This window comes from Sander lucioperca, chromosome 7 (genome assembly GCF_008315115.2).
Source record: "Sander lucioperca isolate FBNREF2018 chromosome 7, SLUC_FBN_1.2, whole genome shotgun sequence".
Taxonomy (NCBI): Eukaryota; Metazoa; Chordata; class Actinopteri; order Perciformes; family Percidae; genus Sander; species Sander lucioperca.
Window position 1 is genome coordinate 27,858,679 of NC_050179.1, and position 25,837 is coordinate 27,884,515.

The 25,837-nt window shown below is 40.0% G+C and overlaps 1 protein-coding gene and 1 long non-coding RNA gene across 4 annotated transcripts in view; one reads left to right on the forward strand and one right to left on the reverse strand.

Annotated features, from left to right (window-relative positions):
- Positions 1-445: 445 nt before the first annotated feature.
- Positions 446-25,837, reverse strand: part of ca5a (carbonic anhydrase Va) — a 36,530-nt gene continuing 11,138 nt past the window's right edge. Inside the window, exons 1-8 of one of the 3 annotated variants that reach the window (XR_004897762.1) lie at positions 22,763-23,035; positions 22,419-22,616; positions 21,311-21,429; positions 15,976-16,071; positions 15,676-15,738; positions 10,179-10,337; positions 5,936-6,523; positions 446-458 (exon numbers count right to left, since the gene is read on the reverse strand). Coding sequence is in view for 1 of the 3 variants with exons in the window: in XM_031310418.2 (XP_031166278.1) it covers positions 6,353-6,523; positions 10,179-10,337; positions 15,676-15,738; positions 15,976-16,071; positions 21,311-21,429; positions 22,419-22,616 (806 nt within the window). In the remaining 2 variants the exon portion in view is untranslated. Of the gene's footprint in view, positions 459-5,655; positions 6,524-10,178; positions 10,338-15,675; positions 15,739-15,975; positions 16,072-21,310; positions 21,430-22,418; positions 22,617-22,762; positions 23,036-25,837 lie in introns of those variants that run through there. The other 2 variants (XR_004897761.1, XM_031310418.2) reach the window with 2 other exon arrangements.
- LOC118495381 lies at positions 4,865-5,527 on the forward strand. Its single transcript, XR_004897763.1, has 2 exons — positions 4,865-4,958; positions 5,488-5,527. It is a non-coding gene; the product is annotated as an uncharacterized LOC118495381 (long non-coding RNA).

Sequence of the window (25,837 nt, forward strand, 5' to 3'; positions counted from 1 at the left end):
GGGATTTGGGGTGTTATTTTAGTCAAGTCTCCTGGCTAATCATGCCTTGTACTACTGAAGTTGTAGAAACAAACAGCTAGATGATGTGATCCTTACCTAGCTACTGCGCATGTGCACCTCCCAACAAAGATGGGATAGCAGTGCGATACCTCACTCTGTAGCTAAAACAGAGACCTGAACACACAGGGTGAAAAGAGGAGCTGCAGCAATATGCAGTACAACTAAAATATGGTGTTTTTTGAAAATGAAACCATGTAAACCTATTCTGGTACAACCTCAAAATACAATTATGAACCTGAAAATAAGCATAATATGGCCACTTTAAAGATTTCCATTTACAGTGGCACAGACAGGGTAGGGAAGTCAGAAAGTATTCTGAGGCAGACAAGTGCATTGTTTGCTTTTGTGGGATTGGTTGACAATAAGGAAAACATAGTAACATTTTATGAGTTGTCATACTGTAGATGGAATTTTGTTCCTATACAAAGAGGACCTGTTGTAAAAAGATGTGATCACCTCAAACAGGACCACCATCGACAAATATTTGTGGAAGCTCGTCAACCACAGTTTACTGATATTACCAATCCAGCAACATGTTTTTTTTTCTTTCTAAGATATCATTTAGATCAGAGATCTTCAACAGGGTGTCTGGGACCCCTAGGGGGTCTTCATAGTTACTGCAGGGGTGGGTGGGGGGGGGGGGACACACCAAATTATTGTTAATTATTTTGAATTTGTTTCTTAACATGAATCCAACATATTATTAGCAAATATAAATCAACCTATTTGTGGAAAAAAAACATATTGATGATAAGCTTACTGGCCTATAGGTAAGGTAGTCTCTGAAATAGCCAGCCACAGATAGTTAATCCTGAGGATTCACTGTGCCACGTTTACAGTATGTTAAATTAAAACATGATTTATAAAGTCATGCCAACAATTATTTGAATAGCTTAGTATTCTAAAAAATGTTGAAGACCCCTGATTTAGATCACATACAAAAAAGAAAAGAAAATCCACAGTGTGTGTAACTCAGTGTTCATTTGCTTTTCATGCAGCGGTTATAAAATGTTTTCTCATTCACCTCTTACAAAGACACATGTGCATGCTTGGAGTCACACACATTGTACAGTTCAAAGTGTTGTGGTCTGTCCATTCATACAATCAGGGGAAGCCCAGTAGAGATGGACTGGTGTGTCCCTGTACACGCAGGCCCCTCTTCCCTTCAGCCAAGCACAATAAACAGCCTGAGAGGTTGGCTTGAATCACCATTTCTTTGGTTTGAATCAAGTGGAGACCAAAAATCACACCCAGCCGTGGTAACATAATAAAAGAGTGAAAACAACCCACCCTCAGGACCCCAGGCATCTGGGTGGGGGCCACCAAACATCCCTTCTCTGTCAGGGGGCTTCAAAGGTGTTGGTGGGGGTTGAGACAGAAATGCAGTGGTCAATAGTTTTCATTTTCCAGCTTGTTCCTGCCCTGGTTCATGCTAAGACAGGAGTTAGGTCAGGTGCGTCTGCAGGAGGAACAATGGGGATGTAAACATTTCCTAGAAAGTTTATAAAGCAGCACCTTTGAAGGTTTCAGACTTCTAGCATTTCAGATTTGGTTATAAGTTTAAACAGATGTCATGACAATTAAAATGTATCACACTCCATAGCAAAGCACTCCTGTCATGGGGACACAAAAAACACACAGGGATATACATTCTGTTTACATCCCACATTACTTTATTTATATACATCTATTAATAAATCAGTCTTTTTAAAATCATCTTTACATATATATCATGTCACACTTTTGGTGGTTTTCTACATCCCCAACCCAGCAAAACACACATCATGGTTGCATAGCTGGGCGGGGGCCTATAAGAAACCATCCAGGAGCAAAGCATGCTGGGAGGGTAGAGGGGCCTAGTGAAGCCCTGCAGGGCAGGAATGTCGGCTGCCCACTGGACAAATAAACAGCTAACTACGGCATACAGTTTACAAGCACACACCTGCTAAAACATCACACTGAGCTACAGAAGGCAAGGAAAGATGTAGTAAAATACAGCATGATGACAGCATTCTGTTATACTTTCATGTTTAGAAAGGCAGACAGTGATACAAGTCAGGAAAAGATGCAAAAAAAGATGCAAGAACAGGGAGATTTTAAACTTTAGAAGACGTAACTGTGATGTAAAAAACACTAATTAGGAACCAAATCTTTGAACGGTCATCCTTAAATGTTTTCTGAACCCATATTACTGACATTTGACAGAAAAGGCTGCATAGACAGACATTTTTCACAGACTGGATAAAAAGGCATAAAAAAAGGAAAATTAACATGAGTAAAATGCCATGACACATGAAGGCAGATCATGGTACACAATTCAAATACAGCTGTACAAGATGAAGGCAGTACTGGGTCCCTTGTCTCCATGTTTGTATAATACATTGAACATAGATTCTGTATTGCATCAACAACCATGCAACATTTCAAAGTGTTGTTGATGCACATCAACTCCCACACCAAGTATACTCCTACGGCATTTATCCAGCAAATCTGCAGCCTTCACCACAAATTAATATCACTCAAAGCAAACTGCATAGCGTCAGATCTTCTCAATACATATTCAGTTAGTCTATTCAATGTGTGGCTACATGCTGGGCCTCCCCTGGGAAGCCAGTGGGGCGGTGGAACAGGGTGTGTTCTAAAGATGTGGAGGGCCAGTTTGGACAGTTACATTCTTCCTCAGGGATTATATAGACAGCCGTGACCCCTTGCTTTCCTGGTTTGTAGTGCAATGATAGTCGTTTTCAAAAGTAAAATCAGACATGTCTGAGAGACTAACCGTTCATGTCGTGTCCAAATCAGAACTTTTATTGCTCTTCCCCTAACTTTTTATCTGCCCTCCTACGCCCCCTTTTTTTTTTCCCTCAAACCTCTCCTTCTCTTTCACCCAGTGCACCACAACTGCTGGACGCGAGCCAAAGCAGGCAGACCGCCAGACTTCTTTATATGATGCAAGGTTGCATAAACTAGCTCTTAATTACAAAATCTTCATCTGCACTGTGTGTGCAGTGTTGTTGGATTACGTTAAAACGCACAGAGGAGTGCTTGATTTACCTAAGTGTAGAGCTTCTGAAGCTCTGGATAAGGTACTAATATCATTGTCTATGTAATATCTCTGGTTTACAATGGCCTTTAACAAACACCATTCCCCATAAGCCCATAGCTCAGACATGTCTGTAATAACAGTGAGAGAGGTGAATGCTGTAGGAAATTTTAGACTAGGGATCGACCGAATAGAATAATAAATAATTTTGACTAAAAGATTTCCATTTTTACTGTACTGTAAATGCATATGGTTTCCAAATATCCGTTATCGGTTTCATTAACTACTAATGATCGGTATCGATATCGGCCCTAAGAAAAACAGTATCGGTCAACCCCTATTTTAGACAGCACAGATTACAGCCATAACATTGGAAAAATGACTTTAGAAGAGAGCTTTGCTGATTTTTTTGGAGATGAATGAAACCCAGGTACGATGACGTAAGTCCTTGCGCTTCTGTGCCTGTAAATTGTGTTGGGAGCTGTAGTTTTTTTCTGTCCTCGCAAAGTTGTTTAGCTTCGTTAAAATCACAAAGGCTTCGATTTCTAATAGCAGCTGCTGTAGTGGATGCCACTTTGACTAAGAATATGGAAAGTAAAGCCAAGAACATGCCTCATTTCTCTCAGAAAGACTGATGAAAGGATTTCTGAATGAGAGATTGCATTGCGTTACAGAGGCTAGTGAAACAGAGGCTAGCCCGGACATGACTTCAGCTCTCTATAGTGAAAGCCAATATGAACATGTTTTTAGACAGTGCTAGACAGGCAAGGTGATACACCATGCTGTTGTAGTCAGTTGGTCCCGCTGTGTCAATCCAGCTTGTTTAGAAAGTCTCCTCTATAACAATAATAATAATAATAATAATAATAATAATAATAATAACCTTATGAGTCTACCACAGCTATACATGGTAGTATCATTTGTGCGTTCTAACCTAATTTGAAAATTTGAAAAATGTAGATGTAGTTTAGATTAGTTCAGTTTTGGGCTTTCTTTGTGTTGGCATTTTAAACTCTGGTCGATTTATGAGGACTATGGTTAACCTTTTCTCAGATCTCTGCAGGGTAAATCCAGACAGCTAGCTAGACTATCTGTCCAGTCTGAGTTTTCCGTTGCACGACTAAAACAACTTTTAAAACGTACACATGTTCCACCAAAACAAGTTCCTTCCGAGCCTATTTTGCAGCGGCACCGCGGCTTTTCTCCGGTGCTTAACGCCGCCCAAGACGATTGTGAATGGTTTAAAGAAATGCCATTAAACCAGAGCACGTTTTCCTCCCGTACCCGAATGCTATGTGGAGTAGCCAGACCCTCCTTCAGCGCGCTTTGGAGGAGGGTCTGGCAAAGCAAGACTACAATATGTGTAACTCTTTAAGCCCTTTCCCAAACCAAAACAGTAACATTAGATTTGTCTTATTATGTTACTTTGATTCATCTTATGCCCTATTTGCACGGGACTAGTATTACCTGGGGACCTCTAGTAACTTAAGTAATTATTGCAGAGGTAGTCTGTGATCTTAATCTCTTACGAATCTGCCATGTCTGTAATTTGTCAAGTCCAGTGCAAATAACCTACCATATTTTAACAAACACAGAGGTTGTGTGATAATAATAGTCACCTGCAAATCGGCATCTCTGTGATTTTGGGTCGTATTGACTGCGTTGGCAATTATAAATGAAAGTTTTGACTGCTGAGTCATAAACTTGACTGAGTCCATTTACTTCATTCAAAAAGATGATAACCACTGTACTTGAACCATACCTTACTGGAACAATTGTGGACCGGAGATACTTTGTGCGCGTTTGTGTTGGAGAAACTCTGCCAATAGCAGTGATTCACACAGATAATATTAAAGTGCTCATATTATGCTTTTTGGCTTTTTCCCTTTCCTTTATTGTGTTATATATCTTTTTTTGTGCATGTTATACAGTAGGTTTACAAAGTGAAAAAGCCCAAAGTCCACCCCAAAGGCACTTAACCATTTCCAACAGAAAACACTGTCCACAAACTGCTCCAAACAGCTCTATTGTAGTCCAGCCTTTACTTCCGTGACGAATGTGCGTCACTTTGTAACACACGTTATAATGCTCGCCTAGCTGCTAGCGTGGCACGTCCTCATACTCTGCTTCTGACTGGCTAGTAGTCCTTACCTAGCTACTACTGCGCATGTTCGACTCCCAACAAAGATGGAATAGAAGTGAGATGCCTCACTCTGTAGCTAAAACAGAGAGCTCAACACACAGGGTGAAAAGAGGAGCTGCAGCAATGTGCAGTACAACAAAAATATGGTGTTTTTTAAAAATTAAACCATGTAAACCTATTCTGATATAACCTCTAAATACAATTATGAACCTGAAAATGAGCATAATATGAGCACTTTAAGGCACTGTGGTGGTTATGGTACTTAAAATGGATGTAAAAAAGAGTCATGGAAGAAAACCGCTTCTTTCAATCAGAATATTCTTAAAATGCATGTATGTGCTGCTACGGTAACCTGGGATGTTTGTCTTTATTAGTAACATATTAATAGTTCTGAGTAGAAGACCCAAGGCTCAGTATAGTTCCTTTAATACTTTACTGTATGTGAGGGATTTTTGAATGTCACATACTGAAAGAAACAAAGGTTTCTGAATGTCAGATGTAATGCATATACAGTAGTATAATCTCTTTGTAACAGATTAAAAAAAAAGAAGATATATTCTAATCATTTTACTAATGTATAGATGACCGAATTAATGATAAACCCAATAACCCACCATACGGGATTTAAAAAAAGCCCTTGATGATATTAGATACATTGTTTGATATATTATGTATTTTACTGGAGAGACACAGTTAAGAAAGTTAGTAAAACTACATATTTTCCACTCAGCAAACATCCCTTATTGGTTATTGGTCTGCAACACTCTGAAATTGTCAGGACACACTGAAATTAAAAATCTCAGCTACCCAGAAACAGAAGTATCCCTACATCCTCCACGTAAAAACGCTTTACTGTTTGTAATTAAAAAAATTAATAAATTCTCTTCACTCTATGAAAGAAAAAACAGCAATAAGTATAACTGAAGATCCTCTAAGGAAACTCTGTCATACTAAATATGTTTTCTGCTTAAAATGTGATGAGAGACAGAGCGAGAAAAGAAGAAGAGTCTTGGTAGATGATCAAAGAGTGAAGGCAGTTTTGGTATGGTCACTGTGTGTACCAGTGATCATGGTGTGCGTTACTGGGTGTACTGGGTCCAGCGTTGTCAGTGGGTGTGTTTGTCGTCTTCAGCCGACGGCGCCTCCTGTAGGAAAGGAGTGAAGGAAGAGCGGACGGTGCGACCGCAGAGGGACTGCTGCACACGGAAGTTGTTCACCATACTCTTCTGTACATCCTCCTCAGCTGATGTAAACAGAAGGCTCCGGAAGACGGCCAGCTAAAGGGGGCAACAGAGAAAATGGGATTAGGAGTCTTAAACAGGCTTATAAAAAAACATACACAGGCTGATTTACTTTGGCTACGTTCACACTGCAAGTCTTAATGCTTAATTCAGATATTTTGCTCAGATCCGATTTTTTGTTTGGCTGTTCACATTACCTTTTAAAATGTGGCCTATATCAGATTCCAGTGTGAACTGTTTCCGGTTTCGAACTGACCCACATGGGCAAAAGAACAATACCAATGACATAAGACGCAGCACGCTGTTGCACTAAAGTTAGGGAGATTATGGAGGAAGTAAGCATTTTCGCTTTTTTTTCAAAATGTTTGTGTACAAAACAAAAGTCACTTACTTTAGGGGAGAAAAACAACAAAAAATGAAAAAAATGTCTTGCCTCCATCACACAGTGTGTGTGTGTGTGTGTGTGTGTTTAACTCAGGCCCTTTTGACCCTTTCTATCTCCATCACCATGAATATTGAAGAGGAAGAGAAGCAATCTGCCCATTCAATACATTCCAGACATTTACAGTGGCATGTGCACTTTATGAAGATGTATTGGTTGCCGTCTGTGCTTGTGAGTGTGTGTGTATATAAGTGTGTGTATGCTGTTGTGGGCTCATACTGTAGGTACTGTACCTTTACTGTTATTTATGCATGTAAGAGAGCATTGAATCAATCCATCTGCATTATGTCGTGTATAGATGTGTTGTAAAATTAAAAATGGATCTGACCCTGAAAAAAAATGTTTGTGTAATGGCAGCCGTAACATTAATGAGCAGGTGCTGAGGAGGAGAAGAATGAAGAGAAAGAGAGCCAAATTGGCTATTTTGGCCTTTTGCTGGGTTATGGCTGCAAATTCACTGCAGACGTCTGGGGGTGCAGAGATGAAGCCAGGAGTGGTGGGACTGCGTTGTGAATAGCTTAGGTCTAACACCTCACTCTCCCTCCATTGACTTGCTCTATCACTGTTCTCCCGTTGGCGCATAATTGTGAAAAAAAAAAAATGGCATCTGGGAACTCTGGGCAAGATTTGAGTGTTCACACTACTTCTGAAGAAGTCTGCCCTGGTCACTTGACCCCAAAAAAAAAAATCTGATTTGGGCCACTTTTGCCTGCAGTCTGAACGTAGCCTTTATCCACTGTGTAATACCCCTTTTACACCGAGGGCTCAACCAGGGTTGACTTTGTGTCGGAAAGGGTTAACCTGGGTTGACCAACTCGGCTTCGCGAACCAGGTCGAGCATGGGTTGATTTCAATGTGAATTGGTCTGCAGCAAAAGTTCAGTGTGGCCCCTGCCGCTGGCTCGGGGAAATCTCTCTCTTCTCTCTGTCTTTTTAAAAATGAGTTGGGAAGCCAACAGCAAAGGCTTACTTTACTTTTAATGATATAAAACAAAGAGGAATGTTCTCCCCTCGTCCTAAAATGGTCATAAATCAATACTAGAGTAGCCTACCTCCCTGTTTACTGCTGCACAGGTATAAATGAAATGCAGGAGAATGAAACTATAAAAGGGTCCGTCGCCACAAAATGTTGAGTGTTTGATGGTTGTTTGTGCTTTAGAAGGCACATGAAACAATCAGAGAATTGTATTTTATATTATTTTTATATAGAACTTGCAGCGCAATGTCTCTGGTGCAACGTGTACACCACCTGCCCATTTCCAGCATGTGAGGTAATTGAATGCATCGCTCCCGGGTTGCGTCGCATGCCTTGAGACACAAAATGCCACTCAGGTTGGTTCAGCTCAGTGCAACGTCCCTCACTGTTGAACACACACCAACATGATTATCAGTTGCATTTCGACCATTGTAAATTACCCAAATATTGTTTTTCTAGTTAAGTTTTTTTTTTTACGCTAATGCTTTTATTTTGAAAATGTTGAATCCGGAAGTAAATATGCGGCCACAAACGAGGAGGAAAAAGCGGTCAAACTAAGGCATACAGTTATATTGTTTTAGCACCTGGCTGTTAGAGGCACAATGTATGTTAGTTTACATTTCATTTATTTAACAACCGTTTATAACTTGGGTTACTTTGTGATGTGCCGTTTTATGGTTTTGCAGAGATTGGAGAGTACAAGGTAGCAAGTTAAGCTAACATTAGCATATTGCCATATTGGTCTGTAGTTGGCGTTATGTGCCTGTTGTGTAATGTTACATGAAACGGTGTTAATTGAGTGATACTACAGTGAAGTGGATGTTAAGGAATGTTTGAAAGAAGCAGCATTTTATATATTAATTTGATGTTTCATTATAACTTATGTTGATGTCTGCTAATATAGTTAATAGATACTGGAAGTTAAATACATACAGCATAAAAACACTCAAGTGTAGATTGTCAATAAGTTAAGGGGAAAAACGGTTAAAATGAGACACTTCATGATGTACTGTATATAAAGTAAAGGTGTTGTGTTCTTTGTTTTTCTCAGCTCTTACGGTGGTTCAAGATATTCAAGTTGTAGTAAGGAATGTTACAAAGGGACAATAAAGCTTTCTGAATCATCAGTAAATAAAGAGCCAGACCATCATTCAGCCGGGGACGCTACAACCATCCTAATGAAAAGGATTCACGTTCAGTTTCTAGAACCAGTTTTTTTGTCACCTTGAAAGCATTATTGCTTCTGAAAGAAACACTAAATAATAGGTTGAGTTTTACTCTGAAAGACAACAGGAGCCCTATTGTGATTGGTCTGGAGTTTAGCTTAGCTTAAAGCTGCATTAATTGATTTCTTTGGCCACTTGAAGGAAAGCAGAACAACATCTGACCCTCAACATTTGTTATGCTGAATGTGTGAGCAAACAGTTGTCTTTTTACACACCCAGCAGAGAGAAATATTAGTATTCATGTTTCTGGTCACCTGTTGAATGTAAGTAATATATTCAATCTCCTCTTAGGTCTGTTTTGCTCTCCACCAACTCCCAGAAAAATACTCCCTCTAAATGCTGCACTGTTCACCAGGTAGTCGCTACCTTTGTCTGTCTGCTGTTTGATGTTGCAGAGATTTTAACAGAGATCTTTAGCTCCCTCCATTGTCTGGGTACAGGGCTGATGAGAGTGGAGACTGTATGCCAGAAATTCAACCAACAATTAGCTAAAAGAGGCTAAAAACTCTGATGAATTAGATTATATATTCAAATGAATGTATTCTTTGATTTTGGGATGCTAGAAAAGAAAATCCTGACAATTGCTCAATTTTCATTAAAGGTAACTCCGACTATATACAGACTCAAAATCAAGCATTTTTGCTGTATCAATTTGTTTGGAGAATTGGCAAACCATAGCCCCACATCCAAAAGTCCCACATACAGTATGTACCTTGAAATAGCTACATTTCTAAAAACTTGAGGTGCTGTTAACCTTGGTAAGTTCAGCTATGTGCCCATCCCAGCTATATAACATATAAAATATATATAGTGTATATATAGTTCATATGTATGGGACACAAAATTGTTTACAAGAGCACAACGTTCTTCATAGATCTAGCCTCTTAATTTTAATCTGTAAGTGCACCAGACTGATGCATTTAACTTTAGAATGTACAACATTTTCTTGCGGGGGAGCATACCTCCAGACCCCACAAATCCCTGTGGGAAACACTGAAACTTTAAAGCCAAATTACAAACCTTGACAATTATTCATGTACACACATACCTGATCGTGGCTGACTTCTACATGCTGCTTCATGATGATCCAGGTGACGGACTCTGTCAAAGGGGGTGTTGTCAGAGAGCCGTGGTAGGTCCAGTAGTCATCGGTGTTGCTGGGTAACAGACAGACCGGGTCGAACCTGGTAAACTCCACTATACTGTCCTACAGACAGCCAGAGACAGACACAGGAAGAAAACAACAAACACGGTCATTTAACCCTCTGAGGTCTAAGAAGAACATTTTCACATATCTTCTTAAATTGACCTTTTCAAGGGTATTTGCATAAACCTTTAAAAAAAGCTTTTCGTAGAGTGACGCTGTTAGAAAAATTATGCTTAGAACGGTTTTGCACCAGTTTCTTTGTTAAACCATTTGCATCCAAACTGCTGTTTCAGTATTTCTGTCTTTCATGTGTTAATCATGAAAACTGAGTGACCTTGCAAAGAGCACAGGATGTATCCCTGAGGGCAGAACGCATAATGTGGAGGAGATGCCGGACCAGATATAAGAAGAAAGCTACTGATTGCATGTACCGAACAACTAACTTGACTCCCAACTCCTTTAAAAAGACACTGTTGTGAACAATCTTCAGTCACTTTCTGAACTTATGCTGAAGTGCTGTAAACTGACTCTACTTGCTGCAAGTAAACAAACTTTTTGTCAATTCTTTGATAAATAATTATCCTAACAGATGCCCACATTTTTTCTAGAGCAATGTGTAAAGAGATAATTTGGCTAAAATGTTGATGTTGGCTTTTTGAAAGTCCTCAAATCGCTTTTGAAAACAAACCTTAACTTATGATGTGTTGTACAAATTGTTTTGGTGCTTGAAATGAATTTACCAAAGTCTTTAGGTTATACATGATTAAAAATAGTAAATAAATGTCTGAAATTCAATTTTAATATCGCTTTTTTGAGTAGGAGTTTTGTCAAACATCGTTTGGACGAGAGACAAGCAAGAGCATTGCTGAAACGTATGGAGGAAATATTTATTCATAATTCAAATTGAAAGTCCAAAGAGAAATTGAAAGTCCAAAGAGAAAACGAAGCGAGATCAAATTAAAAATAATTATTTTTTTTAAATTTTCCATTGATCAAATTAAAAATATATACATTTCTTTTAATTTTCCATTTGGCTTTTCCATTTGGATTTAATATTTGGCTTTTGAATTTCAATTTAACATTGGCTTTTCCATTTGGATTTAATATTTGGCTTTTGAATTTAAATTTAACATTGGCTTTTCCATTTGGATTTAATATTTGGCTTTTGAATTTCAATTTAACATTGGCTTTTAATTTGGATTTAATATTTGGCTTTTCGATTTCAATTTAACATTGGATTTTCATTTGGATTTAATATTTGGCTTTTGAATTTACATTTAACATTGGCTTTTCATTTGGACTTGACACATGTCAATGTAAATGAGGAGGCGTGGCCCAAAGGCTGGTGGGAGGTTCTGAAACGAAAGGGGTGCAGCGGCACCTTATGAACAGCAGGGGGAGCTGACTGCTGGGGAGCACACTGTTGAGCATCTGTCTGCAGTTTGGCCACAAGGCTGGCTTATCCTCTTATTTCACATGATAGAAACTGATGATGTAGGCTAAACACAAACGACATTTCATGCAACAACAGTGAAGTTTTCATGTAGAATTGGGCCTGTGTTAGTGAGGACTAGATTAGGACTGTATTTAAAGCTGATTCTGGTTTCCAACTTCGTCCCAGGTGTGTGTTTAAAACACGGACGGAGACAACTTCTCTCTTTTGATGTTTTATTTAATTAAGCAACAGTACAAACATGGGTGTGGGTAGCTCTGCTACGTGTGTTTGTGTGTTGTCAGATCTTGAGGACACACACACACATACACAATCTCAACCGGGTAGTCATCGTCCAAACTGCGACCTCTCCTTTTTCTTTCTCTCACTTTTTTCTCCGGGTGGTGCGTCAGTGTGAGGTGCGTGTCCGAGCTATTCTCCGACACGTACTCACAACAATCACTCCTGATTGACGGCCTTTTGTACAGCCTGTGTAGGCTACTTTTTTGTTCATTTGATTTCCGATTTTGAAACGATATCCAAATTTGAAAAATGGGTCATTTCAAACCTTGTTAATATTGATGACAATGTGTTCAAATGGAAAACGTGTGTGAAATAGCAGATGGAAATTATAAAAAAGCAATGTATTCTATAATCTAGATCGGGAGTTTGCCGTAGCAGCAGCAGCAAACAACTGGAAACTTTTTACAATTTTTGTCTGCTATTTCACCACTAAATTCACTATTGAGACTTTTTTATGCGAGCAATTAACTGTGTAGAGTTTGAATATGGGCAGTTTTACAAACATTGATGGCCAACTGCACATTTTCTCCGATGTTGTCAGAAGCTCCAGTCTGACGGGACAGCCAGCTGGTGGTGGCCGAGATCGCTTCCCTGCTGGCTGGCCAGTGATGCTCACAGACACCGCTGTCAGCTGGAAGTCTCTCAATAGAATCATGGACAAGTTTATTTCCTGAAATATGGCTCGTTTTCTGTTTGAACACATTGTCATCAATATTAACAAGGTTTGAAATGACCCATTTTTCAAATTTGGATATCGTTTCAAAATCGGAAATCAAATGAACGAAAAAGTAGCGTACACAGGCTGTACAAAAGGCCGTCAATCAGGAGTGATTGTTGTGAGTACGTGTCGGAGAACAGCGCGGACACGCACCTCACACTGCGCGCACCATCCGGAGAAAAAAGTGAGAGAAAGAAAAAGGAGAGGTCGCAGTTCGGACGATGACTACCCGGTTGAGATTGTGTGTGTGTGTGTGTGTGTGTGTCCTCGAGATCTGACAACACACAAACACACGTAGCAGAGCTACCCACACCCATGTTTGTACCGTTGCTTAATTAAATAAAACATCAAAAGAGATAAGTTGTCTCCGTCCGTGTTTTAAACACACACCTGGGGCGAAGTTGGAAACCAGAATCAGCTTTAAATACAGTCCTAATCTAGTCCTCACTAACACAGGCCCAATTCTACATGAAAACTTCACTGTTGCATGAAATGTCGTTTGTGTTTAGCCTACATCATCAGTTTCTATCATGTGAAATAAGAGGATAAGCCAGCCTTGTGGCCAAACTGCAGACAGATGCTCAACAGTGTGCTCCCCAGCAGTCAGCTCCCCCTGCTGTTCATAAGGTGCCTCTGCACCCCTTTCGTTTCAGACCCTCCCACCAGCCTTTGGGCCACGCCTCCTCATTTACATTGACATGTGTCAAGTCCAAATGAAAAGCCAATGTTAAATGTAAATTCAAAAGCCAAATATTAAATCCAAATGAAAATCCAATGTTAAATTGAAATCGAAAAGCCAAATATTAAATCCAAATTAAAAGCCAATGTTAAATTGAAATTCAAAAGCCAAATATTAAATCCAAATGGAAAAGCCAATGTTAAATTTAAATTCAAAAGCCAAATATTAAATCCAAATGGAAAAGCCAATGTTAAATTGAAATTCAAAAGCCAAATATTAAATCCAAATGGAAAAGCCAAATGGAAAATTAAAAAATTTGCTCTTGTTGGACAAACACCGACCTTATCAGACACTATTAGTGATAAGCAGTGTAGTAGCAGTGATGTGAACGAAGGGCAAACTATGACTTCCAGCCAGTCTCCTAAACATGTACAACCAACAATATACAAACATTTTATACATTATATTCTGAAAAGCTAAAAAGAAATGCAACCAGTCATTTGAGTGTGGCAAAACCTTTCACAGTGCTCGTTTTTCATTTTGTGACTTTCGATTATATAAAAGACTATTTTCCCAGTCATTTCTTAATTTTCTTTAAAATAGTGTTAAAATCTCGTCTCGTTCTCGTGAACCCAACTGAGTGTCTCGTCTCATCTAGTGAGCTGAGTGTCTCGTCACACCCCTAGTAACTACCAGCGTAAAGAAATGCCACTGAATGAGAAGGCAGATTTATGTTGGATGGCTTTGATTGGTTGTTTTATTGATTGACTTTTCTGCTTGATGTTTATTGTGTGCATACAAGAAAAGTACGTAAAGAATAGTTTTTTTCTGTTGGAAATAAAGTTTAACAGAGAGAAGAAGTTAGCTACCAGTTCATATTTTATATATATAAATCTTTTAAGTCATAGAATTTTGTTAGGAATAATTCTGGAAGTACTTAACATAATGCATAAGGGAATTTATGGGAATGTGGTTCATTTCTGTTAACTGCCCTGACTTACTAACTGACTAAACTACCGTCATGTGCTGTGTATGGTGAGGCAAGGAGGCAGGTGTTACCAAAGTAAGGCTAACCCCCCTGTTATGAAAGTAGTATAAGTGAGAGCGAGAATGGCAGGTGCCTTAAGTGAGGGATGTCAGTGCCTGTGTGGTTGCACAAGGAGAACGAGCGCTCAGAGTAGTGTATGAGTGCAGCTGTGATGAAAAGCGAGAGGAAAGAGAGATTGCAAAGGCAATTTTAAGTCAACAATAAATCAACAAGCTTCTCAAGACACAGTGGCTTCATATTTTGTCAATACTGCCAGTAAAGTGAAGGGCGTTACCCCCTAAAAACCAATGGCTTAAACCTTACACCATATGGCAGACTAAAATTCAACCTTGCTGTTTTTCAGGATTAAGCTATAAACAGAAGGAATTTCCGCTCGCTGCTAGGCTAAAGTGCAATGATGTAACTGCAGCGCTATGCTGTCCAACTCAGCTGAGAACAGAGAAATGTCCTTCCCTTCCTTACCGTGTATTATATTAAACGTTACCTGTAGACAGCACAGGTACTCAAGCCTAGAAATAATTGGTAAAAATCGGACACACAAAAGAAATCCCACATGTATTTAATAGACTGTCCGTCCTCCTCTTGTGCAACGCTGAAGTTACAATGAAACTTCATAATCGCTTGAATATAGGATAGACGACCACCAATGGTTATAACTAAACAATGGCCGTGTCCATCATATTTCATATTACATGACATATGCACTCCTGTAACTGTCACCAGCAAAAAAAATGTAATTAATTAAATAAATAAATAAAAAATGTGTTGAGGACGGTGATGATGTCATCACCGCGGAATTGTCCCGTCACTGCCGGTATTGCCATGACGCCGTTATCGTCACAGCCCTACGTGCATGTAACCTTAATTTGGAGTTAAATATCATACATTTTTGTTATCACCCACCACTACAATTCCTGTTCATGCTACGCATGGACCATGATAGATCATTTGCATTGTTATATAATTTAGGTAATAGGAGTTGTGCTCAAACTATTACATATTCATTGAGAGAGAGGCCTGTCTGACCAATCCTGTAACGTCTTTACTGAACCACTAGAGGGAGTCAGAATTTACCCTCTAGTGTGTTGTTACCATTCATAACCAGATTTTAAATGGATTTTATAAGGGTCAATATTTTGGTCGCTAGACATTTCAGCACGTAACCTAAAAAAAAAAAATAATAATAATAATGTGGTGTTTATGTGTGTGTGGACTAACCTTGTGTCTGATAGCAGGCAGAGCATCTACCAATTTCTGCAGCCCCTCATGTCTCTTCCCCACCTACACAAGGATTAGACATTAATCTGGATTGTAGTCACAATTTAAACTGCATATATAACACACCACGTAATGTATACAGCATTGCTTTTCATAACCAGGCCATCAACCAACTGCAGAATGTGTGTGTGTACAGTGTCATTGCGCAACAAGGTAGACTGAAACATGTCTGTGTACATCAATCACTGTTTCTTCTGTAAATATTGCAGGCATTTCAAAGTGCACACGTGCGTAGTGTACCTTAAGAAAGACTCCAATAACAGCCAGTCCGTTGTCCTCCATCACCGCCTCCTCGAACAAACTGTACTTGTCAGAGTTCCAGTGGACCAAGTGGAGCTGAGAACACACAGAGCATACAAACATATTAGTGTATGCGTGCGTGCGTGCGTGCGTGTTGACTGTAAACCATTACCTTGGGCTGCGGTCAAACAAAAGAAACTATGTCCTAACCACTTTTCCTTAACCTCTATGGAAAAACGTCAAAAGGTGAAGGAAAGACGTGAAGGAGAATCCATAAGGACATAGGAAAAGCCAACCATGGTGCTAAGAGAATCCGACTGCCATTACACTCGGTTACGTAATTATGTGAAGGCAGATGTTGGGTCTGCCGTGGTGAAATTACAATGTTCCGAGGATGGATTTCGCCCTGTGTGTTCTTACGTGGACAACCCGATGAAAAATATTACTTATTACCATTTTATTTTCGATCTTGTTTGGCTTTAATTAGGGCATTCTATCCCTGTTTTTATGTTCATTCTATGTCTATTTTGAAGGCCTCGGTGCATGTAATACTATTATCAAGTCGGTTTTATTTTCCATTTTATTTTGCTTAGTTATGTCTATTCATGTGAAGCACTTGGTTTATAGAATCTCCTTGTTGTAGCTGTAATGAGCTGTAACATCATTAATGATGAAAAAAACAACTAAAATGTGAACACGGCAGAGAGCAGAGCTGCTGCTGCACACATTTACGCACGAGGAAGAGCAGTCAGCAGCACAACCTCATTGATTATTTACAGAAGCTAAAAGTTTAGTTCTGCTTCCTCTGTCAAGTTTCTAACTACAGTTTTTAGTTTAGCTGCTTAAATTTCACACATTATTTGCTGCAGTGACATTACTGCGCGCATGGGAGCGTTAATTACTGAAAGCGGCCTTTCTAATCATTAAAGCAAATCGTTAAAGAAAACACTTGCATATCACTACAATACATAATTTAAAAAGCAACATAGCCTACAGGGACTGGTAGAGTGGGAGTGAAATGTAGGTATGGACAATACATGCCAGTTAACAAAATTAGATATAACCACAGCTCTAATCATTTGCACGTTGTCACTGACCACAACAAAGATGGCACAAAGTTGTCAGTCAGGACTGTAACTTGACCCTTCGCACACACACAAAGACTGTTGAGTGATGACAACAATGACATGGACACATACCCAACAAGAACTTGGCAGAACACACACACACACACACACACACACACACACACACACACACACACACACACACACACACACACACACACACACACACACACACACACACACACACACACACACACACACACACACACACACACACACACACACACACACACACACACACACACACACACCTGTTGTTACCTAAGTGTTATATAAGTTAATGGAACAACATGAAAATAGACGTTCTGGGGTCAAACGTAAGGTTGGGCAAACAGTATCATATTCAAGTCCCACCCGCTGACAGCCAAAACGCCGCCTATGTTTGACTTTAGCTATATTGATATAAAGTAAAATGGAGAAAAATTCTGCTGGATCAAAGACCCTGGCAGCATGCCTGACACCAGCTAAACAACCAGCAGAATATAGACATAGCATCATAAAGCCTGTCCTTCTCCAAACTTGATGTCTTTGATACCGTGCTCCCAGTATTTTTCCAGGCATTTCAAGGACACGTGGATAGAACATAAACGGGACTGCCAAGTAAATCAACATTTGCAATGTTTAAACAGTGCAGTGTTACATTTATTTTCCTCCAAGTCTCCTTTCTTCTTTTAACCCATAACAGATCATTTGGCCAAGTGGAAAGTAATTACAGAGAACCATCTATAATTTTAGTCTCTGTATCTTTTCATTACCTGCTTTCTTGAGCACTACATATCTGGCTTTTTATATTCAACTGCCTGGTCACATGGTCATAGACACACACCTGCCATACATGTGACTGCAGCGCCTCTGTACATAACATGCTACATTAATACCGTCAGTCTAGCCCTGTACCTACAATTGCTTCAAAACTGAATAAAGCTATTGCTTAGCACCATGTTGTTCCCATGTAGCACACACCATGACATTGCTTTGGGCTCAGCCTTAGAGATAAGGACCTCAAACATCCGGAGGGAACACGGAGTAAAGCCGTTGCTCCATCGCTTCGAAAGGAGCCAGCTGAGGTGGTTCGGGCATCTGGTAAGAATGCCTCCTGGGCGCCTTCCATTGGGCGTCCAGCTGGGAGGAGACCCGGGTGTGGACCCAGAACACACTTGAGGTATTACATATCTCATCTGTCCTGGGAATGCCTTGGGATCCCCCAGGAGCAGCTGGAAACCGTAGCTGGGGAGAGGAACGCCTGGGCTACCTTACTTCACCTGTTGCACCCGCAACCCGAACGCGGATTAAGCGGATGACAATGAATGGATGGTAGGGGTGGGAATTTCTTGGCACCTCACGATTCGATTCCGATTCAGAGGCCAACGATTCAATTCTAAACCGATTATCGATGCAACAATTTTTTAATGTACATTTCCATGCGTGATTTAAAAAAATTTGTTTGGTTTGCTACTCAGAGTTTGCTAATCACTTCCTAGACAAAGCAGCTAGACAAAGCTTAGATTTTGACATATACAGTATTTGTCACACACAAGTTTTAATGAAATGTTTTGTCTACTGAGGTTTTTGTTTGGTAGTCGTTCAATGCTTAAGCCTTAAACATGCTTGTGGAAGTCACCTTCTCTCACAGTAATCTTCCATGTCAGAGGCTCAGTCATGTTTAAAGGTGGATAATTGGCTTCTTAGAACATGAAACATGAGGTGGTCAGATGTAATGTGATAAAGTAGATGAACAGCCTATATGTGTTTTTCCTAATTATTTTATGTATGTCTTATTAGATCATGTGTATATTTACAAAAAAAATGTTTTTCCTTTTGGCCATTTTTGTGTGTTTTTTTTCTGCCTAAAATCTGTTTTCTGATTTGTACTTGTCTGGAGACAGTAACTTTTAAATAAAAATCAACACATAAAAAAAAATCTTAAATAAAATAATCGATTGTTAACTTATCAGAATCGATAATCGTTCTAGAGAGAATCGCGATGCATTTAAGAATCGATTATTTTTCCCACCCCTAATGGATGGTAGAGGTGTAAGAAAAAAATGTATACACTTGAGTATCGCGATATTTTATTTTGCAATACTGTATTGATTTTCAAAAAAGCAATATTGATTTCATTTTAAAAAACTTTTTACGTGCAAAAATATTCATGTAAGACAGTGGTTCACGTTTATGTTGTGTTTAAACCCCCTACCGTTAGATGGCTATGCTGAGATACGCCACTAGTGTCCTCGCCTAACAGTGCCTGACTTGTTGATAGAAGCTAACAATGTAGCTATGGCTGAACTTTGGCCTACTTTAGCATATAAAAATGTGCTCACTAAGAACCTGTGAACCACAATCCCAAACTGGCAGTTTGATTTTCTGTGTATTGAATTGTTTACCTTATGTAAACTTCTTTGACTTTTATGCACATCATGTCTTTTTTTTAAATATTAGTTTTTCTAAAATTATACTTTATTAAAATCCCAATATATCATGTATATATGTATCGTGATACGTATCGTATTGCCAGATTCTTGCCAATACACAGCCCTAATGGATGGATGGATGGATGGATGGATGGATGGTGGTATTGATCAATATCATATATCATATTGATATTATCGAGAGTTGTGGAATTTCACTGGTACTGGTATTGACTACTACATTTCTGGTGTCGTGACATCCCTAATCGCATCGCTCCGCCTTAGCCTCAATGTAAACAGTATAGCAAAAAAGTGAAACTCAACTATTATATAGCATTTTCAGGATAATACTTGCATTTTGTGTTTGTACTAGAACATGTTTACATGCTTTAATGTTTAGAAAAAAACTTTTTTCTCATGCTGCCCATGGCTGCTGCATCTGTATTCACCCTCTGTATGAAATGCTCTGTAGGAGCGCCTGTCTCTTTAAGCCCCCCTCCCAAAAAAAGCCCAGTCTGCTCTGACTAGTGAAGGCCAATAGAAGCACTTTTCTGGTGATGGCTAGGGTTACTGCGCAGCCTCCAACTGAGAGAGACGACGTAAATGTGCCGTGAGCAACGTGTCTGAAAGTTGTAAGTCTTCTGGTAGCTGTGCCAAGAGAAATCTCAATCATTCTCAATCTTGCAGAGACGGAGAGTGTAGGTATATGTAAGGAGATAACATAGGCACAGGCTAATTATTGCTAACTAAAATGCTAGTTAACATTAGTAATTACACTTAAACAGCTAATGTGAGACGAAACTGCCTGCACGCTTCTCCTGTACTATACAGTAATTCCTCTACTATGCGACAGTAAGTCGCGTGGTTATGACACAATCGTTAGCCTATTTTTACAAAAACGTCTGCTACGGAGCCATAACGTGAGGTACAAGGTAATGGAGCCTTTTATACATTGTCGTGTTTCTTTAGAAATAAACAATGGACAAATAGAGTCTTTAAACGCTTCAGATGTAAAGTTATTCTCTGTCAAAGTGGCGCCAAAATGAATGGCAGTCAATGGAATGCTAACGGGAGGTGATGGCTTTGTAGCATTAAAATGGCGCCATAGGAGGTTCGCGGTCCGAATAGAGGCTTACCCCCTTGTCCGCAGCCTCCACTGTTGTTTTTTCATTATTTGAAGCTGGAGCTACTGCAACGGAGTATATAGCAGGACTTTGTACCGGGAAAAATCACGGTCAATCAAATAAAGGCTTCTAAACCAAATATTACACAACTGGACATGTCCCAGTAGTAAAGAGACCCAATGACCAGCATTGGCTGCCAAGATTACAGCTATGAAGTTTTGACCACGTTTAACATGAAAATCCGACATTATAACATTGTAGATATGACAGAAAATATCAAAAAGCATAATATGTTCACTTTAAATGTATCACTGCATCAGAGTGGCTTTGGCTGGATGTTTGGGCGATGTTCTATAGGACTGTATTATACTGTAAAGTGTTTTGTGTATAATTGTGTACACCCCCTCTACATGCTCATAATATTGTGAGGCAGATAAAAGCATTGCCTAAAGGGTATATGACACATAATGTTATAAAGAGAGAGAGATATCCCACTTCCTGTCTGTTTATTTTTTAATCAATGTGTTTTACAGCAAATTTTCTTTTCTACCCCATTTTATGTTCTTGACAATATTACAGAAATGTGCAGCATACCAATGTCCCTGCAGGAACAATTTAAGTTTCATGCTCACTACCTGCTGTGTGCTAGTGTATGCATGTCACAACACAGTACCTCTGCAGGGAACAGCCTCCTGTCCACGGTGTGCTCTGACCCCCAGGCGTTGCTCTCACCCCAGTGGAAGTGGAACTGGCACAACCTGAATTTGTCTTGCAGGGGGCCACCTTTCAGTGCTGACCAAAAAAGTAAAAGGACATATAGATCAATGCATCATAACTTGAATTTACAGATCTCCAATCCTTTTAAAAGAATGAAATGCTCGTCCTCCAGAAGAATCAGATCATATCACTGTCTAGTATTTGTTTCCTCCTCCAAAAAGAGGAAGTTATCCCACACAAGGGCGTCAGCTGAAGACGGGTTGTTCAGGCACTAACACTGACCTAGAAACATCCAGGAAATATTGTATAGCAGAGACAATCACCTTTGCAGCAATGAGTTTTTATTATGCCTGTAAACTGTTAATCAACACTAGTACTACTACCATCAGATACGGAGGAGATACAGCAGCATAACATGTTGTAGTCAAAAACATCCATTTGAATCTGTAGTTCAAGTATCTGCAGTCATGCCTAGACCACTCCATTGTTTCTTTGTTTATTTTACTAGTGATAAAATATGGTTCTCAACATTTCAACCTGTTTTTGTTCTCTCAGTACCAGACTAAGCTCATAATACAAAGCCTGAGGGCATGTGACACCTATAAAGTGGTTCATTTTGTAGCTTTATAACATTTGTAATTAGTTTTGATGGTTTGAAAAGTTATATAGTGGATTTTGGTGTAGCCCAGCAATTATACCAAAATGACCAATACCTTAAAGACAGGCTATATGACTATATAGTGGTTGTTGAGGTCAGGACAGACATGTGAGTCACATGACAGTCACCAGATCCACATGACATTTCAGCAGCTTTAAGTGTAGCATTGATTACAGGATTTTCCTACAGACGGGGCTCTTTAAGGGGGGTGAGGAAGGAGATAAACCTCTTGTGTAGATCAAAACATTGCATTCCCCTGCCGAGATCTCCTTTAAGTCCATTCAGATTTAAAGGGAAACTACCGACTTGCTCCCAATCTAGTAGTTAATAAGGATTAATTTAAAAGGAACAAACCGTTATTTACTTTAAGACAATATAGATATAGAAGACACAAAAGAGGACTTACTGGACTTGTCTGTAGTGTCATCATACTCAACCAGAAAGGAGTAGCCGTTGTTCCAGATCTGTTGGCAGGTGTGCGGGTCGTAATCTGTGACCAGAGGCTTCAGCTCTGAATCGAAGATGCTCTTTCGCACAACAATGTCGATCGGAGACTGACGCTCACCTCCTGGTATCGTGAGGGGTCCCTGCCACATGGGATGCACTGGAGGAGAGAAGGGAGGAAGAGAAGAAGTAGTTAATCACAGAGGAAAGTCAGAGAAATTTGAGATGTAAAACAGCCAGAACTTACAGTCTCTGCTGTTCATGAAAAGGTAAAGAAAAACTGGAAATAAAAATGCTGACACCTACTTTTCATGTTGTGCTCAGCTGCTTTCTGCATTTTAAGACAGTCCATTTTGAAGCACAAAAGATCTAAGTTGCCTAATTAAATAAATACAAAAATGACACCGTGTCAGTGCTAGATAGGCACACACAATCCTCCTTCCTTGAGTAGTTTGAAGGAACTGAATGAAACAGGAGCAAGTGAGGAAATACTTCCTTTTAGTCCTCCTAGTTTTTTTCTAAAAGGAAATTACAAAATAAGAGAGAAGTGGGCTGGCTGTATAGAAAGTACGACGCGGAATGTCCTGGCACGCCCCCAGCTCTGCTCCACAGCAGGGGAATCAGAGCCGGACCTCTGGCCGGTCAGACCGTCAGTTCAGGCCAAAGTCTGTCAACGGACCAGACTTCTAATTATCCGAAACTCATTTTTTCTTCTACCTCGTAATTTTCCTTAACCCTTGAAATCCACCCAAAAAACATTAACTCCACTTATAAAATGTTCTACTTATAAATAAAAAAAAGCTCAGTTTAAAACAGAGTTTCCCTCCCTGACCAAGATCTACACAGAAAATCTTTTAAGTGTTGCTGTCAAAGGGCACAAAAGCAGCACAGTCCATTTTCCTCTCCTTTCATCCATATCGGGCTTAAGGTTTCCACTGAGAGCCAAGCTGAACCGGTCTGGCTGGGAGATGACCTGCATCTACACCAGATTTCAGCGGCTCCTCCTGGGGGAGTTGGCTGCCTGACTCTGTTATTGCACGGACACACAAAAACTGCTTGCAAAGCCATTCATGCTCACTCACTGGGTAATTGTCAACTGTGAAGATATTGAAGTAGATGTGTTGAGCTAGTTAGTTAAGCATAAGACAAGGCTTTGATTTGGGGTAACGAGGAGTAATTTACAGTACTTGACATTGTTTTCCAAAGCCTTCAACGTGTTTTGAATTTTTAAATATGTTTTTCCTACATTCCAGGCAGCCACTGGTTTCCAATTATTTCTGGACAGTAAGAAAATCCACTTGCAGACAGCAGGTGTGAACCTATTTGAAAAGTCTGCACTGCACTACCATGTCACAGCAGAGACGGTTTTATTTCCATACACCAATATCCTCCCATAGACCAAAGACAGGCAGGTTAGGTTAATTGGTGTGGGAAATTAACATTTTAGATTCAGTAATCAATGAGGCCTATAATTATATGTGTTTTATGTTGTGAGATTGTCAGATGATCACGATGGGCAACTGTTCTTTTGTTTGCCTGACGATCTGTTATTTTTAAGAGAACTAGAAGAATTTCTCAGACACTGGAAACTCTAAATTGTGTAAAAATGTGTGGATGTGAAAGGCTGTATATATACAGAACATTGTTTCCCACAGAATTAGAGTCTATTTGCAGTAATTCTGATCATTCTTGCATTCTAATGTGTTTCTGAACGAGGGGTTTGAGGGGAGGAGAGCGTGATTGACATGTAATCTGGACCCACAGCCCGTTGCTCCGAAGCCTGGCATCACGTCACAGCTAGCATACCGTAACGTCTTCCGTGAGTTCACCTGGAACTCCCAGACATGGGCTTTGACATACAAAACAAATTCATGGTGAAATATATTATCAGAATCACTTCATTTCGCCAAATGCATCAACAGACACACAGGAATTTGACATGGCAATCAGTAACACAGAAGCTCAACAAACAAACAGTATATGTGTATAGCTGCATATAGCATGCTTAAAACAATTAAATAGTAAAATAGTCCAAACCGCAGAAACCAGGAATTTGGGGATCAAGCTGGCAGGCATTGTTCCCCTAATGTTCATAAGCATATCCCGATTGTAGCTAAACCGCATATTACAAAAACAGCTAACAACAACGAAACAAACAAACACAGCACTGAAGCGCCGCGGCTGCCCTGCATAGTGGGAGGCGCCACTTTCATGTACTATATTTTGTGTATGTGAAATTTTTCAAGTATGAAGATGTTGTTGACACCAAAGTCATCTTTGGTATTGGCCATAACAAGTCCATAAACAATGTCATTTTGAGAGAAGAGTTCAAGTTGAGAAATCCATGAGTCAAGTGTGGAACGGTACATGTATTCGCATTGAACCGAAACGGTATGGGCGTCACGGTTCGGTGCATGAATTTACACGGAGACTACACGGTATAAAAATGAATAAAACTTGCGTGCAAATTAATGAATGTAATGCGCAACTACTGTTAGATACGCGGGTTGTCCATTAGGACAAGATGGCGTCGCGAGTTCAGCGCGAGGCTCTGCGTCTCCCCAGTTTCTGCGAATTAGTGAGTGTTTGTTTATTATTGGCAGCGCATTTCCCTCAATACAACCATGGGAATATATTGTACAGTAGAACTTTTGGACATCCATGCACTCTGCACGAGCAACGTTTTTCCAAATCTTCAACTTCCACCGGAGATAGCCAGGACGCCGGGGTCTAGCATATCAGCTCTCCTGGGAAGGAGGGCCCAGAGGCGGCGTCAAGACCGTAAACGGACGCGGGGAAAGCGCGGTGGCCTACGAGCTAGGCTAAGGCTAACTCCACATAAGCTACCACTACCAAGCTTATTCCTAGCCAATGTGCGGTCACGGGCGAATAAACTGGATGAAATACGACTCTGGATTACCGCTCACAGACTCACTGTCATCATGGCCGTTTATGTACCCCCTGTTGCCAATGCTAAGCAAGCAATGAAATAACTACATGCGACCATTAGCAAACAGCAAACTGCACACCCAGAAGGGGCGTATATTGCTGCAAGGGATTTAAATCATTCAAACCTCAAGTCTGTACTCCCCAAGTTCTACCAACATGTCTCCTGCCCGACCTGAGGGGACAGAATCTTGGACAAGGTGTACACAAACGTCTCAGAGGCCTACAAAGCTACACCACTACTGTTTACATTTTACTTTACACACTTCAGGCTGTTGCAGCTAGCTCAGGGGAGAGACTGTATGATACTAGGTGGTACAGCCTGAGACATGCACAATAAAAAGAACTTGCCTTCTGCAGTTTTGTTTTGCTTTTCCCTCCATTGTACCAAACTCGTACCGAACCGTGATGTCTGAACTGAGGTATGAACCGAAC